The sequence below is a fragment of the Crinia signifera genome, chromosome 6 (genome assembly GCF_055691185.1).
Source record: "Crinia signifera chromosome 6, ASM5569118v1, whole genome shotgun sequence".
Taxonomy (NCBI): Eukaryota; Metazoa; Chordata; class Amphibia; order Anura; family Myobatrachidae; genus Crinia; species Crinia signifera.
Window position 1 is genome coordinate 110,211,229 of NC_139222.1, and position 17,628 is coordinate 110,228,856.

At 40.7% G+C, this 17,628-nt stretch overlaps 2 protein-coding genes across 4 annotated transcripts in view; both read right to left on the reverse strand.

Moving 5' to 3' along the window:
* Positions 1 to 377: 377 nt before the first annotated feature.
* Positions 378 to 9,438, reverse strand: MTG2 (mitochondrial ribosome associated GTPase 2). Of its 3 annotated transcripts, none has more exons than XM_083146812.1 (7): positions 9,230 to 9,438; positions 7,150 to 7,365; positions 4,931 to 5,078; positions 4,195 to 4,310; positions 3,583 to 3,801; positions 1,812 to 1,950; positions 378 to 1,131 (listed from the first exon to the last, which is right to left on the reverse strand). In XM_083146812.1, exons 2-7 carry the CDS (start codon positions 7,357 to 7,359, stop codon positions 740 to 742), a joined length of 1,224 nt encoding a protein of 407 aa, XP_083002938.1. In that variant the 5' UTR covers positions 7,360 to 7,365; positions 9,230 to 9,438; the 3' UTR covers positions 378 to 739. The 3 variants fall into 3 exon arrangements, with proteins under 3 accessions (XP_083002938.1, XP_083002940.1, XP_083002939.1); XM_083146814.1 differs by having other exon boundaries at positions 9,193 to 9,438; XM_083146813.1 differs by lacking the exon at positions 9,230 to 9,438 and adding an exon at positions 8,663 to 8,995.
* A 3,026-nt stretch (positions 9,439 to 12,464) lies between these two features.
* Positions 12,465 to 17,628, reverse strand: part of SS18L1 (SS18L1 subunit of BAF chromatin remodeling complex) — a 37,844-nt gene continuing 32,680 nt past the window's right edge. Inside the window, exon 11 of the mRNA XM_083146815.1 lies at positions 12,465 to 17,392. Within this exon, the coding sequence (XP_083002941.1) occupies positions 17,366 to 17,392 (27 nt within the window). The 3' untranslated portion in view covers positions 12,465 to 17,365. The remainder of the gene's footprint in view (positions 17,393 to 17,628) is intronic.

Genomic DNA, 17,628 nt, shown 5'->3' on the forward strand with positions numbered 1-17,628 from the left:
ATCTTATAAACTATGTACATTTTAATATTTAAACTGCAGTCTCGTGATACATGAATGTATCTATAGGTGTGAATAATAAACTTAGTAGGCAATGGGTTGATCTAGCACGTTCTAGCATCTAAAAGACTGAAGAATAGTATGGAAGACAGAAAAGGGACATCAAGATCATGGTCGTGAGTTTTAACTGGAAAAGGGGGCTCAGAAATCCTCTCCTACGAATTTCATTAGAGGATTACAAATTCCAACCGAGTGATTCATCGTTACGATCTCAACAACTAATGGTCCTATATCTCATCACAAAGTTGACACTATTAAATGGACGAAGGCAGAAGTGTCAGAGGTCAGATATATACAGCTAAATAATTAGAGCCAAAACAGCAAGTTAAATATATTTTAAAATAGAGAGAACTGTAGATGGAGACATCTAATTGAAAAATGTGGATTTTTCTTATTTTTTTTTAATAAAAAAATATGGTTCATTGTTCTTGAAGCTTTCCATGTACAAGTAGATTCATTATTCTGTTAACCGTTCTCTGACTAGGATACATGAACAGGAGTAGTAGCATGTCCTATATCTCCACCTAGTGGCAAGTTAGAGTATTGTTCAGATGGTTTATGTATACAACAGAAAGTCAATTATCTTTATAAGTAAGAATTAGATTCAGCTTTAATCCTCATAAAACATATAGAGAATGTAAGAGTTTTTATCAATCGATTGTGTTGAAATCATCCAAAATTGTTACCAGCCTTCATAAGGCCCAGCCTTCTTGCCTCCTGGTCTGTATCCATCATACATCTCTCGGAGATGATTAACAAGTTCCTCAGCATTCTGACCAGTCAGGGCAGAAACTGCAATGATCTTGCCTGCTACCTTTTGCTGCAGGTGCTCTAGGTTCTTCCTAGCATTTGGAAGGTCCAATTTGTTGGCCACAATGACATGAGGACGGAGGGAGAGGCTCTCGTCAAACTGGTTCAGCTCAAACTGCAGAGAGTGCAGCTGGCTCCAGGGCTCCGGGTGTGCAAGATCAATTACATAGAGGAGAAACCGACATCTCTCAATGTGCCGGAGGAACGAAAGACCCAAACCCCGGTTAAGGTGGGCTCCTTCAATGATGCCAGGAACGTCAGCCACTGAGATATCAACAACAAAGTGCGAAGGGGTTATACAGAGTCAGGGATACTACAGTACAACGCAGAGGAATCATGGGGATTTGCAATGTAGTTCCAGCTTTATCAATCAAATTGGAGTGTATTAACTATAATGTGTCTATATTATATTTTACATACATCATGCATATGCCAAAAACTCAGGTATTGCACAGTATCTGTGAGTTCCTGAACACTCTACCAGTGCACAGAAAGGTATGCCAAAAGCCCTGGTATGTCCCTTTGTGTCCCAGACAATAAAAACTACACCTTATGCATTTTATTAAACATTCATAGTTACAATGATCATTTAAATCAACAATGGAAAGGTTTAGTCATTGCGTGACGGCAGCAAGGTGTGGACAAATGAGTATATTCTATTTTCCCAACAACAAATGTAAATCTGTGACTTGAACAGTCTGTTATTGTCAAACATCACATGTAGGCTGTCTTTACACCACTTTGCATAATTAGGAAAGGCTAGCTTTTCACAGGGAGTTTACATTTTATAGGAATTTTAGAAATTAGAACATTTTTAGTATTAGCATAAGAATTTTAGAAAACCAGAAATGTTTTTTTCAACTACGCTTTCCTATGCTGAACCCCATCAGTGCAATTAAAAATAGAATTTACATTATCTGCCTGAGGAGGAGATTTGGTCTTACCAGCAATTTGTTCATGATCTTGATAATTGATGATGCCAACGTGGGGATTGAGGGTAGTGAAGGGGTATGCTGCCACAGCAGGACGGGCATTTGTAAGAAGGCGCAGCAGAGACGACTTTCCAGCATTAGGAAAACCCACCTTGAAAATCGTACAAAAAGTACAGTCAGTGGCATTTTATAGTGTTCACACAAACATTGCATTAATAAGTGCAGCATGGAACTAATTGAGTCATTGGACACCACAGGTGATCGAGCAATGTGTGCATACAAGGTACAGTAAGTAGCTTTTCCTTTACAAACGCCTTCACCCTCATATGTTTTCATGTAGGAAATTCTGAACAGATGATCTTATTTACAGATTTAGAGCACATGTTTAAGTGGTGTGCCTAGAAAACCAACCTACAGTAGGTACTTCTGGTCTTATTAAAGCAATACAAAAGACAGCAACGTTAGAAAACCAACCTATATGGCAGAGTTATAGGAAAACCAGAATATATATATCTTTGTACATTGTTCTATTGTTGAACCACAATATTTTTCAGAATACAAGTGAAATTTCCTAATGCAATTTGTAAAAAGCACCACTGTTTAATATGGGCTCCCATAAAGGACCTTACAGCAGGTACAACTGCGAATACAGCCATGTGTGCAGAATGCTCTTATATATCTGGTCCAGTTAAGCGAGCTACAATAATTAAGGTACTTAGAATTGAAGCTAACATAGTATTGGGAAACGTTGTCTGAACATCCAGTAGTATTTTTATATAATAAAAAAAAAAGAAAAATATCCAAATATGACAACAGTACAGACTGTAGAGTCTATGATAAAACATTATTGGTATACTTAACTAGTTTATAACATACAGAACCCTACTCCGGTGTTGGTGTAAAGGTGCGTACACACATACTGATTTTTCTGTCTGATCTGGTGGGAACAAAAACCTTGAAATGTATGGGAGCATATGATAATCAACTATTTACACCCAAATGCAGGAAAACAGAAAAAAAATGCTGTGATAAATTTGTTATATCAAAACAATTAAACAATTTGTCTGACTGATCACTGTCTATTATCAAGTGTTTGGGAACAATTTTTTGATTGTTAGTTGCTCCCATACATTTCCAGGTTTTTGTTCCCACCAGATAGATCAGACAGAAAAATCTGTACGTGTGTACGCACCTTCATGCAACAATATCACTAATGGCGATAACCTATGCTTTCGCCTGCTGAAGAAAGTAGATGGACTGCCGGGTTGGGATCATTTGGTCTACAGCATGATGGTCGACAGTCATTAGGTCGACACCATTAGGTCGACATGGGTCTAGGTCGAAAGGTCATTAGTTTGACAGGTCGTTAGTTCGAAAATGTCTTGGTCGACAGTGTGCCAAACATAGTGAGGCACTGAATCTGAAGCATGGCGAGCTATGCAAGGGGACACTGTGCACTTTCTTGATGTCCATGTCGACATTTGGGACACAAAAAAGTGAAAAGCCCATGTCGCACTTCCCAATGTTGACCTTTGTTTGGTTGACCTAATGAACCATACCCCAGTGCTCCTGAAAACAATACCACACAGTCCTAGTGTCCATCATAGGCTGAAGGGAAAACGTATTTCTCATGCAACACACTGTACCATATGTACCTTCTCCCTGCATATGAACAAGCATTTTTTCAGTAAAGACATTTTATAAATAAAACAGTGTACAAACACAGTCCACAGTATGCCAGTAAACACACAGAAAGGAATGTATGAGATATATAAGTGCTCACCATGCCAGCATGTGCCATTGTTTTCATTTCTAGCTGCAGATACCGCTCTTCTCCATGTTCGCCCGGTGTTGCCGTCATAGGTGCTCTATTCTCGTTGCTGAGGAAAAACTTATTTCCTTTTCCACCAGAGCCTCCGTGAGCAGCAACAAACTCCTCCCCCGCTGTGGACAGATCCACAAGGACCACTCCATCCTCTTTTACTAGCGTTCCAATGGGAACCTGACAATGTACACAGATAACTTGTCATTACTAGCATGACACAACACATGTGATTACAGCAACACAAATTACAAGGCTACAATTGTCTTTTACCACTTACATTATGAAGAGATTTTTCAGTCAGCACCATCAAAATCCTACTGATCGGTTTTGGTTAGGCACAGAAACGTTATCTGGAATATATAGCGCTGTCGGGCTATTTTGGTAAACAATCATTTGCCTGACCAGATCACCCTGAGTAGCATGCAAGTGTGTGTGTGTGTGTATTCTGTTTACACCTTTTTTTAAAATGTATGGGTATTTTTAAGCACAATTAAAACTAGGTAATTCCATAGGTGCAGACACAGTAATTACACGTCTAACGTGTCTCCAAGCATCTGAGAATTTCCTCACCTTAATGTAGAGCGTCTCTCCATTTTTCCCATAACAATTTTTGCTACGACCATGTTCACCTTCGGCTCCCTGGTACACAGGACTGATGGCAGAGAAAGACTTCACACGAGGATCCACTGGTAATAAACAGAGAGGATGCATTATTTCCTGTCTCGGTCAAGGTCAATTAAATTAATATATGTAAAAAAATATTCACATAACTTATTGATTAGATGAACAATCCCATTGTGAAACCTCCCCTACACACTACAGTAGTATGCATGCTTATCAATGTAATTCATAAACAAAATTTTCATTAAAAAAAATGTAAAAACAAATTAATTAACTAACACATACACAGTGTAATCTACATAGAGTTTGTAAACATGAACAGAGAACAAATCCAAATAGAAAGTACATCTCATTTTAAAAATCTTTGAAAAGCTTTTGGGTTTACAATAAAATGGTTAATCCCAAGGGGAAAAAATGATATATGGAAAAAAGGCAAATACTACTCATGAAAAATAAACTCATGTGTAGAATTCAAATGTCAAATTATATATTTTTGCAATTTTTTTTTTAAAATAACCTTGTTTTTCATCATAAAAAAGTATTACATTCACACCAGCCCTTTTTTCCTTTTTCATCATTTTGGGGAATGTCCCTTCCCATTACATAGAAATGAAATCAGTGATTACAATTCAATTTCAAATGGTTGTCATAATTACTACTCCTTGAAGTGCCACAAATCGACTACCTTTTAAAATCACGCAGCCTCCATTTCCACCATCTCCTCCATCTGGCCCGCCAAACTCCTTCCGTGGCTCACTGTGGAAACAGCAGGCGCCATCTCCACCAGCTCCTCCCACTATACGTACTTTGCGGTGATCAACAAAATAACGTTTCTAAAATAAAAATAAGGCCATTTTACAAACAAGATCTTCAAGCAACATTTTCCTTCACTTCACAAGTCCTGCAAATCTACTAATATTGATAAAATAAAAATAGTGTTGAGCGATCTCAATGCCATATATGGATATGGCTAGAGTTATTATGTTGATTAATGGCCATCTTCCAGAAATAAGTAAAGCTTGCAATCCTAAGTGCAACATGGAAGAAAATAAATTAATCATGATTGCGATAAATAAGATGGCAAAAGAATAATATGCATATCTTACACCAGTGCTTTACAAACATTTTTGAATCACAGTGCACTAGAGTGAGCAAATTTTTTTTCAAGGCACGCCTATTGGAAGGTTTGTTATTGAAAAATTCTGAAAACATAGTGCTCAAACTGTGTTTATAGGTCATCTTTAGGTTCTTGTATGTGGTGAGGGACAGGATTAACCTCGGTTTGTCCACATATTTTAGAAGTGGAAGCCACAAGCACTGGTTTTGCTTATTGGTCCTGGACCGGTATCTGGACTGGTCATAGACAGACTTATCATAGATAGTCATATAGTCGACAGGGAAAAGGTCGACAGAGCCAAACGGTCAACATGAATTTTCTTTTCAAAATTTTCAGCTGACAGGCGGTATTTCATTCCCCACTATCCACTAGGGCGTGGAGGGAGAATAAAATAGTGTGCCAAGCCCAAAGCATGGCGAGCTCAGCGAGGTACACTTAGACAGTGTCCATGTCGACCTATGTCGACATAGACACCCTAAAAACATTAAAAACTCATGTTGACCTTAAGACCCTGTCGATCATTAGTGGTCGACCATATGACTGTCTATGATGAGTCTGTCTATGACATATACCATAACCTCCTCGACCACCAAACCAGGGAATCCTTACAAATTTACCAAGACACCCAGTCTATGAACCACTGCCTATCTGCCTGCTCATGGACCCCATCATGAGGCAGTATATGCTATACATCCTTCACGTGGCTCTATCCACACAGGGCATAGCATACTACTGCAAACCTGTTAGTTGTTTCCAATTATGCCTTGAGTCCTTGTGTGGCTTATCTCCCACAGTGTAACTTTTGTAGTGAGCCCAACATAGCTGCCTCACATGTTATGCTCATGGATGGGATGAAAAATACATGGACCTGACTTATGTTGGAACACAACTCCTAGCATGAGGTCGCTGCAATCAACCCTATTTTGTGTCATCTGTTCTAGGCCTGACTTATTCCACCCAGAGTAATCCTACGTAGTGCACACAACACGGCTGCCTCATCTGGTACCTTGGTAGCCCAAGGAAGTTACTATCCAAAATGTCAGTCCCAACCCTGCAGTATGCATACTACGTTCTGTAGGTTTTTATTTTTACTGTTGTATTACTGTACTATGTGCTGTTGAAGCTCCTTAAGTACTGCTTGAGAAAGAGCCCTATAGAAATATTATTATTATTATACATAAAAACTGATGAATGCAGCATGTTACAGAGGATGACAAAAAGGGATTATGCCATTGCTTCATCGTATTCTGTTCTGTAATTTTATGTTCTGTTTCATATACTGCAAACAAAGGCCCTTATTCAGATCTGATCGCAGTACAAATATGTTCTCAAAATGGGCAAAACCATGTGCACTACAGGTGGGGCAGATATAAATTGTGCTGAGAGAGTTACATTTGGATGGGTTGTGTTGAAACTGAAATCTAAATTGCAGTGTAAAAATAATGCAGTCAGTATTTACCCTGCACAGAAACATAATAACTCACAAATCTAACTCTCTCTGCACCTGTTACATCTGCCCCACCTGCAGTGCACATGGTTTTGCCCATTTTGAGAACTGATCGCAGTACAAATTTGATCTGAATAAGGGCCAAAGTTTGACAGCAAATTCTCCATAGGTATAAAACGCTTATGTATTATAAATGTACGTATAAAAAAAAAAATCAATATACAAAATTATTTTAGCATATTGTAATGTTCTCCATCGAGATTAAGAGCTCTATGAACACGGCATAATTTCGCTAGAGAACAGAAATAACGGCTACTTCTTACACAACATGACAACTCACCAGCTTCTTCTCAGACAGTTCTCTCTTCATTTTGGCCATATCTCGAGGTTTGGCACATAGTGAAGAGCTAGTGGACAGATGACGGTGATGTGACAAATGACAGGCCTGGAGTAAGGATTGAAGATACATACATTTGTACATTACAGCTTGGCACTGACGCAGCTGATCAGCTAGGACACTAAGCCGGGGCAATAACTGCAGGGCCAACATCGTAATCTGCAAATTAAAAACAAGAGAAAACACGCAATTTACTACATTATTTATAATATAGCATATACTGAACAAAGAAATCTAGAAACACAAAGTTCATAGGTGTATAAAACAAGACAGATAAGTACTTTATTGTATGGAAAAGCGGAATGTAACACATTAGCTTTATATATTGTAAGCAGTTTAACTTATATCCACTATACCGAGGTGTCCTTTGTCATGTGAATTTATAGTAAGGTAACATTATTACATGAATGTTTTTATACATGCCTTATATAACGATATTTGTTTTTTTTTTTTTGTCTGTAAAGCTTTTTGTATCCTATTGAAAGAAAAGTGCTAAATAAATAACATTACTGGGGCATTGCACTAAACATGAAAATTACATTTTACTGCCAACTGCCAACATTTTAGTATATTTATAATGCTAATAGATCATAGTATATGGTGTGATTTTATATATTTATAAATATAATGTATTGATTCTCACATGTATAAACATTGAACATATATGGACGTTGTTGAAAACTAATAAATCTATTGTAACATGAGTCACAAAATGTCCTGCTCAAACTAAAATATTTTATACATCAAGGGGTCATTCCGTATCAAATTAACACATATTACGTCACAAGCTCAGATTTTGTTCCCATTCTGGTATGTTAAATAAAAAAAATCTGTCAAAAACACAGAACCAGCATATTTTCAAATCGCTATAGCAGCTCTCCTCATTGAGCTAGGAAGGGAGTGGAGTCATTTTACTGTGGGTTCTTATGCTATTTACTATGATATACAACACACTAGGCTCTGTGAGGGAAAACTTTTTCCAAATTAAAAATAAAAATTGTCGACAAAAAAAAAAAAAAATCACCAGGGAGATATGGAGAGAATACAGCATGCTCTAGCGGTGAGCGGGTTCGGTTCTTTCCACACAATAATCGCAATTTCTTTTTTTTTTTTTTTATTGCCTATCGACTGTCACATGTTTTGGATATCCAATAAGAACCCGCTTTGAGTAAATCCTAGTAGAACCGAAACAGCTTACCCCTACTATGCTCCGGACCGTTCCTATTTTTACTACATCCATGGACCATACAGGAAGGCAGTAATCTCTCCCTCGCCCTGTCACAGACACCTCCACCGGACAGGACACTACAAGTTCCCGGAATGGCAGAGTTTGATGAATGGAACCTGTCCACTCTGACGTTACGTGACGTCGTCCACCACAGTTCTCCCATTCCTGACTATTTATTCTTGGTGTAAGATATCTGGCTGAAATTACCCGATCTTTATATAGGCTTGCCTCTGAACAGGCTGCAATTGCAATGAGACTCCTCACAGTGAACTTAAAATGACCACCCTGTTGCTAGTTACACCCATTGAGCCAGAATGGAGATCTGGTCGGAGTAAAATGCTAATATGACATTACTGCATGTCTGCATGTGCGTATATTCACTTAGGACATGTGCAGCGCATAAATATCGCAGAGTCGCCTGCTTATCGTGCAACCCACTATGATCTTCTTGGCATATTCAGTGGCTTGTAAGGGGATATTGCATTCATCTCTGGCAGATTTATGCAAAAAGTAAGTAAGATATATAGGGTTAAAAATCAAAACAAAAACATCCCCCACAACATGCAGCAGCAGCAGCAGCAGCAGCAGCACTGCAGCAGTAAGCTGGAGCTATGTTATTGCTCTGCAACGGCTACGAGAAGACTACGGCTAAATAAAGAGCGAGGTGTCATTAGCCATATCAATATTCAATAAAAACCTTCACTTCAACAGCCTCACTTCACACACACAACCCTATCAAATACTACTTGATGTCTCACATCAGACAACTCTCTTCTCTTGCTGCACGTTTCTCACCTTCCTGCACCAACCCCCTCCTATCTCCTCCTCGGGTCACAGCTACAAGGACCTCGTGACTTTGTCTCCGATCACGGCGTCATCTTGTTAGAATGACACGATTCTGCAACATGGAAACTTGGTCTCCGAAAAAATGGCCGCCGACATGCAAACATGGACAAAAGATTGGGAGACACATTATTGTCGTCGACGCAGCTTGGTCTGGAAACAGATAGAAAAGAAATCGGGAAGAGAAGACCAAATACCAGCGTGCTGCTGCCTACAGTGAGTCAGCTCAGTGATGGGAGGGTCAGCAATACTCAGCATCGATGTTACACATCGAACGACTTTCCTAATTTTTGGGCAGCAGCAGACTGAGCTGAGCATGTAACAAGATTTTCCAGTTGATTTATTTACTGTTTTATTTATTTAGTGCACGCAATGTATTCCTCAGCGCTATAGAATATTTTGATATTATGATTTATTTATTAATAGTTTCTTGGGTACTTGTTTCCTAGCACGGCGCCCATCGCATACCATCGCATGCATTAATTAGTGGTATGCGATGGGACCCGATTTTCGGGTCCTAAGAGTCAGGGCAGGCGATAGGGCGGGTCAAGGGGGACAAGTATGACGGGCCCCAGAGATCTGGAGGGCCCCAGAATTTCCATACTCCGGCACGGCCACTGCCTGTACTAGCTGGCCTGTCAGTGACCCTTGCGGCCCGGCCGTCTACTGTGCACCATCAGTTTTTGGCTGAGTCTGACTGACTCACTCTCTGTGTGCCACTGCCGTCTACGGTGTGTGCGCTCTGCCACTTGGCGCATAGAGCCATCTACTCTGTGTGCACACGGCCTGGGGCCGCACCTGAAAGCAGGATCTGGAGCAGCAAAAGGTTAAATGAGGCTCATGCAGAAGAGCGTTGTGTGGATTTGGAATTAGGTGGGGGGCCACAGAAATATAATTGTACAGGGCCCCAAGATTTCGGTTGCCGGCCCTGCTAAGAGCGGCAGTGTACAATTTTAAAATCACATCGCATGCCATTAAAATGGCATGCGATGCGATTTCTAATGCTACAGGCACCCTCATGGGTGATTACTATGTTAAATGCACCCCCATTGTTAACACCACCCCCACTATCAACACCAACCCGAAGCGTGGCAAACGCTGCGAGCCCGCGAGGGGCGGCGGTACGCGTCCTCCGACCTTTTCATACCCCCACTATCCACCTGGACGTGGAGTTGATTTTATATAGTGTGGCGAGCGCAGCGAGCCACCGAGCCCGAAGCGTGGTGAGGGATGCGGAATATAACCTCCCAGATCCAAGCACCCTAGGCAGCTGCCTAAAGGTAGAGCTAGCCCTGAGCAGCAGAGAGAGTGCCTCTCTTGGCCGGAGCATCTCTGCTTTGCATTCTATGTTGAGCAGTTAGTAATGGTTTTGCACTTCTTGAGCTGTGTACACACATTGCAATATTGCTGGCGACCATATTGGAAGCGATTTGTTTGTGCTGCAGCGATAAATCATCGGGTGCACACTCCCGTATTCAGCCTCTTAATGTCCCGTGTTCAGCCTGTTTCCCTCTGCAGCTCCCCCTGCAGAGTCTCCTGTTCATCAGCAACCATCTCTAGTCGCTGATGAGAAGGAGACACTGCGCAATTTTTGGTGCACACCTGCAACACAGGCTATCCCTATTTCGATTAATAGGGGCCCACCACAATGTCTAGTTAGAGCACTGTTTCTACAGTTCTTCCAGGATTGCTAGCTGGAAGGGGGAGAGGGCAGAATGAGGCAAAGCTGGTACGGTCAGCAGCCCAGCCTGGTGAGAGATTAAATATCAAGACCTAGCATCCCAGGTGGGGAGTGATGTTAGCTTTAGTGATTTCTTTAAGCCCGGATAGCAGGAAGATTGTCTGTGGCAAGCATCTGCTCAGAGATTACTAGCACCATCATGAAAATATGTAGAGACGGTTTCTTAGTTGCTCACACCATTACCAGGTGCCGTGGAGTAATTTTTTTTATGCATATGCTTCTGTTGTACTGCGCATATCTTAATAAAATATTATTAATTTCTGGCCAGTAACAGATAGATGGCTTAGCAAATAGACCCAGAAAGGCCTATCTTATTGGTATGTTATGTCAGTCACTGAAAGCAGTTAATACTCAGAAACTTACACCCCTTTCACATCGCAACTAATTACCGGGTACAAGCCGGTTTGACCCGGTAATTAGTGTGATGTGAAAGGGGTTACCATTTCCAGAAAACGGGTAGCAACAGGGCAAAACGAACCGGTAAAAAAAGCAGAGTCCTTACCGGTTCGTTGCCGTGTTGCTTGGCGATGTGAACGGGTTAAACGGGTCAAGCAACCAGTTTCCCATTCACACTATGGAGGAGGCAGCGCTTGGAGCAGCGCCAGCTCTAAGCACAGCCTCCTCCCCCAATGACGTGCCGACTCCCCATTGCGCCCCCAGATGATGTCAGCGAACCAGCAATAATGCCGGTTCGCTGTGTTGATGTGAACATCCCAAAATGCAGGTTTGCGCCGGGGCTCACCCGTTTCAAAGTCCCGGTGCGAACCAGCATTTTGCTATGTGAAAGCAGCTTTAACTGCTCACATAGGAGCCACACTCAGGCTTATCAGTATTTCAGTGTCTACAGACTCTGACAATGTGCATCTTAAGCTGGCCATACACTACTGCGACCTCTAGCAGCAGTGTATGGCCAGCCGATCCAACGCAAGCCGCCCGGCAGTGTCGCATGCAATACATCACATGTGGTCCTTTCACATGTGATGGATGGCATGCAACCCTTTTCCCGCTGCCGGGAGAAGAGTCCAAGGTCTGACCTGCATGATGCACACAGGACCACGGATCGGACCTGAGGGGACATCACACACCCGATTTGGGCCAATTTTTCGGCCTGTTCTGTCGGGAACGGGTAAAAAATTGGACCTTCAGGCCTTGCACATTGGGACACATGGCTGTACACCATGTAAGGCATGGGTCTTCAAACTGCGGCCCTCCAGATGTGAAACTACAAATCCCAGCATGCCTTGCCACAATTTTAAACACTCCCTTATAGCAAAACTGTGGCAAGGCATGCTGGGATTTGTAGTTTCACAACATCTGGAGGGCCGCAGTTTGAAGACCCATGATGTAACGGCTTTATAGAGGCCTTTGCATAATGCAGATGTGTTAAAGAGAAAATTAAAATATAGGGTTAATATTCTTGTAAAAAAATAAGATACACAGCAGAAACTGGTTGAAATGTTTTTATATCATTAAAAAGCAAATTCAAGGATGTTCTGGCATTTTCTTAAAACACATAGCAGTGCAGGAAAAAAATGATACAATCTCTCACACACTCCAGAGCCACTTCTAAACTAGAAAGAGGGAAATCTAGAATGAGTCAGAAGTCCCTAGTAATGCCATACAGTTTCAGAAATGTTTTGTAGGAAAAAAAGTTATGTGCTTTAAGCACTTTCAATGATGTTGAACATGGCTAAAGAATAATAATAATAGTTGTCCAGTTACATTATAGGTTAAATCGTAGCTGCTGGGAAAATCCCTAATCAGGAATAGGCTTCATAGACCACCAAGGGAGCAAGCCTTTCTCCACAGGTGCACTTACCTGCTAAAAGGTGCAAAGGGACATAGGACCTAATGCAGACCAAATTTGTTCTCAAAATAGGCAAAACAATGCTGCACTGCAGGTGGGGCAGATGTAACATGTGCACAGAGAGTTAGATTTGGGTGGGGTGTGTTGAAACTAAAATCTGAATTGCAGTGTAAAAATAAAGCAGTCAGTATTTACTCTGCACAGAAACAAAATAACCCACCCAAATCTAACTGTCTCTGCACATGTAACATCTGCCCCACCTGCAGTGCAGCATGGTTTTGCCCATTTTGAGAACAAATTTAGGTTACCGTATAGATCACGCATGTCCAACCTTGGCCCTCCAGCTGTTGTGAAACTACACATCCCAGCATGCCTTGCAATAGTTTTAGCAGTCCCTGATAGCAAAACTGTGGCAAGGCATGATGGGACTTGTAGTTTCATAACAGCTGGAGGGCCAAGGTTGGACATGCCTGGTATAGATGATAAACAATGTCTAGGTCGAACATTAATGGTCGACACCTAAGAATGATCGACATACCCTATGTCAACACAAGATTTAGGTTGACATGGTCAACATGAATAAGGTTGACACGTGTTTTTTCACATTTTTTTATGTCTATGTGGACCTAGACACCTTGTAAGTGTAGCGCAAGGTGTCGCCTCGCTGCTCTTACCGCGCTTTGTCGACCTTATTCATGTCGACCATAAGCTTGTGTCAACCTTCTCTCAATGTTGACCTAGGGTATGTTGACTATTCTTAGGTGCCGACCTAGTCACCGTCGACCATTAGTGGTTAAGTAGTCGACACAGACAGCGACGACCCAGGAACAACATAAAAATATATCCTGCGATCAGGTCTGAATTAGGCCCATGATGTCATTTACATGGTCAATCTCCACCCACTTCCATAAACCTCTTGGGATAGTTTTTCTAAAGCTGCTAAATAAGAGAAGTGGTGGTGTTGCCAATAGGAACCAATACGATTTTGTCTAGCATTTTCTAGCATTCAATAGAGACATTATAGGCAGAATATGATTAGTTGCTATGGCCAACACCATCATTTGTCTCTATTAGCTTTAGAGAATCTACTCCCTATTAGTAAGGGTGTGATGAAGTGGGCACCATCCTCTACTTCTTTTCCTACCTTACTTTGGCATATATTAAGCTTATCAGTGCTCTAAGAATTTACTTATAGGCCACAGTGAGGCCTCTGCTTCCTATCGGATAAGGTGCACTATTGGATGCACCCGCTATGCATACTGCAGGTGACATTGGGTGAAATTTACTAAGATGGGAGTTCTATTTCACATGGGATGTTGCTATGGGCAACCAATCAGATACTATATATTATCTTCTAGAAGGTGCTAAATAAATAAGAAGAAAATTCTGGTTGCCCATAGCAACATCCAATGTGAAATAGAACTGCCTTCTTAGTAAATTATCCCAATTGTGTAGTAATGAGTAAGATAAGGTGTCCCATACAATATCATATTATGGGACAGATTCTCTAAGCTTCAAAAGTGATAAAATTGAGAGTTATAAACAGCCAGCCAATCAGCTCCTACCTGTCATGCCACAGATTGTGTTTGAAAAATGTCAGGTAGGAGCTGATTGGCTGGCTGTTTATCACTCCATTTTATCACTTTTGAAGCTTAGATAATTTGGCCCTATAGCTATTATAAAAAACCATAAAATATCAACTCCATGAGCTTCAGATTGAAAATAATCGCCTCATTTGTTTGAAACGGCAAATGGTGGCCTTTTTGTTTATTTTAGTTTGTTGGGGAATGTGCTTGTGTGGTTTTACAATAGTTTTTTTTCCCCTGCAGCTAGACTGAAGGTTGAAAATTTATTTAAATTATCTAATAAATGAAATTATGTAGTAGCAAGTGCTTAATGTAACACACTTGTATTAAAGTCTCATTTAAATACACTCGAGAAAGATTTAAACAAATTCACATTCTTTGGGAGCATAAAAATAAGTGCTTTGCTACAGCTAAAATATGTTCTTATGGTCTTGTACGCAGCCCATGTAACTTTTGCTAAATATGCTGCTTTTTCTAGGTCTACAGTACATTGAGATTCTATTTTGCCATTTATGTATTTTAGTAGCATTTATTTATACTGTCCTCTGCTATAACACACACTATCACTTGGCTTTGATGGAAAGCTATCTCCTTTAATATGTGGCATCATTATAGAATTAGCAAAACCAGACTTCCCTCTACAACCACTGAAAAGCATACATACTGTACATCTTATGAGTAAAGCAGTACTGAATAAACATAATTTAGGACAGACACACATAAAGTTAAATTATTCTTCAAACAATAAATAAGCGCACAAGCAAACTCAGACAGTACTGTGAACACCTCACTCATAAAGACAATACTGTTAAAATTACTCTATGTCACAGGTACTCAAGGTCGGTCCTCAGGACCCCACACAGCACATGTTTTGCAGGTCTCCTCACAGAATCACAAGTGAAATAATTATCTCCACCTGTGGATCTTTTAAAATTTGTTAGTGAGTAATGCGTGCACCTGTCGGAGGACCTTGAAAACATGAACTGTGTGGGGTCCTAAGGACCGAGTTTGAGAACCACTGCTCTATGTCAAATGAAACATGAAGACATATAACATAAAACCTGTGAACTGCTGCCCCCTAATGGTCATAGAATCCTAGCACATATCAAAACCATTTCTATTCACGGATGGTGGCAGAGGCTTCACAAACGCTATAGAAAGCACTGCTGGACAGTCTTATCTCCTGAACAATGGTTGAGCAACACTACTAGGAGCACACATAAGAAACACCCACTACTTCCCAAAACTCTGCATAAAAGATCCTTCCATAACCAGAACAGAAATCCCTTTGAATGTGTAATCCAGGTTTTTTTGTACTCTTCACTGCTGGGGACACACAAAATGATCCAATATGAAAAGGCATCCTATTATATTCATAAATGTATAATTATGGCCCTGAGGCGGTTTAAGAGAGGAGGGGGTCTACATGCATACTGTGTGCATCGTAGTAGACTTAGGTCTCTGGAAACATGGCACCCACCATGTTTCCGGCGATGTATCTCCAACTGCACATGCGCAAATCACTGGGTAAGTAGTAATTTCTTCTGCACAATGGGGTGTAGGGTGTGCAATGTGGGACACCCTGTAATCGCTGTACACATTATATATAAGCCTATGGTAGTGCCTTTTACCCATTACATGTTTCACCCCTACGCTGTCTGGCCTCGGACTGGTATCCACTCTGCTGGTTGCCAACTTGGTGAGGTGAGAACTGGCCCAGACCGTAGCCCTCAGACAGTTTTCACCACAACGCCAATCATTTCAAAGGCAAAAGCAATAGGTCTACTATGCACAACAGAATTTCTGCCAGCCAACCCTATTAGGGTAACTGAAAAGACCTTATGGCATACATAATCACAATGACAAACCAGTTCCAGTTGAACTATATTGTATGTTAAGAAGAAATTAGTGTCAGCGCTGGCTATGCCAATAATTGGATCAGACGTTTCTCAAAAATATAACAAAGTCAGCTGCTGTTTGGTTGCGCACCACGCACACATATTCTTTTTCCTCTACATTGTATGTTAATCTTATAAGATGCCTTTTTAATACTGAATCTATTTGCATTGTGGGTTTAATGGCCCTTTCAAGCCATGCAAAACATTGTGTCTACATGCAGATAGCAATGATGCATAAAGTGACATTGGGGGAAATTTACTAAGATGTGTATTCTACTTCACATGTGATGTTGCTATGGGCAACCAATCAGATCATGTCTACTATCTTCTAGAGGGTGCTAAATAAATAAGTCGATTCTTATTGGTTGCCCATAGCAACATCACATGTGAAGTAGAATACACATCTTAGTAAATTTCCCCCATAGAGTGCCAATGTATGACTATTATGCCACCATCATTTTATTAATGCTGTTAAAGTGCACCAGTCACTTATGCACAGCTGAGGCAGCCAGTGAGATGATGGAAGGCAGAGTGGTTACTCATAGGCTAGTTTTCTCAGTGATGTCACTAGTTCCAAGTAATATCATAGGCTGATTACTTATAAATATTGGTTAAGCTCACAAAATGGCTGCCTCTTGTGGGTATAAGCAATTGTGAATACAAACTTTTCCTCATCACCTTACACAGAATGAGACAGCCATATACTTTTCCCAACCATTCAGCAGGTCTGATCTGCTGCAAAGCATTAGCCCCAGCACAACTGTGTATTTTGTATTTAGGGTGTAGTCTCATCCCATTACAGTTTGGTACTTCACTGGGAAACCATACGTTGTATTTAGTACTCGCTATGTAGCATCACAGATAACAATGAATGGAACAAAACATTGAACTTTCAGTTCTTCCTTTGACTATGTGTCATATTCGTTCCATGGAGAGAGTCTAGGTTGGTTAATGCTCCTTTTCCTCCATTTTGGAATCATTAAGTGCGGCAAGGAGTTCAGGCAAGTATTATCAACAGTCCTGCCAGCTTAGACCACGGGCACAGATGTTGCAGGGTTATTGCTGATAATTTCCATACTGACCCTGGAGTTAAGGGATAAAAAGACAAGAGACAAGAATAAATGCCACAGGACTACCTATTTACACAAACTGGGAGGAAAATAAAGTATCAAGCTCGGGTAGTGTCATTGAATGAACAATAAGGAGTACATGATAAAAATATAGACAGGTAGCAGAGAAAAGAGAGAAAAAAAGTTGTGAAGGGGAAAAAATAGAAATAGAGAAATATTAAAGCCTTAAACATAAAGATAGTTCAAAAA

Coding starts and splice junctions, on each gene's coding strand:
- MTG2 (XM_083146812.1), bottom strand. CDS start 7,359: ATGTTGGCCCTGCAGTTATTGCCCCGGCTTAGTGTCCTAGCTGATCAG. Junction 3,802..4,194: donor GAGAGACGCTCTACATTAAG/GTGAGGAAATTC, acceptor GTACATTGTCAG/GTTCCCATTGGAACGCTAGT. Junction 1,132..1,811: donor AGATCATGAACAAATTGCTG/GTAAGACCAAAT, acceptor TTGATATCTCAG/TGGCTGACGTTCCTGGCATC.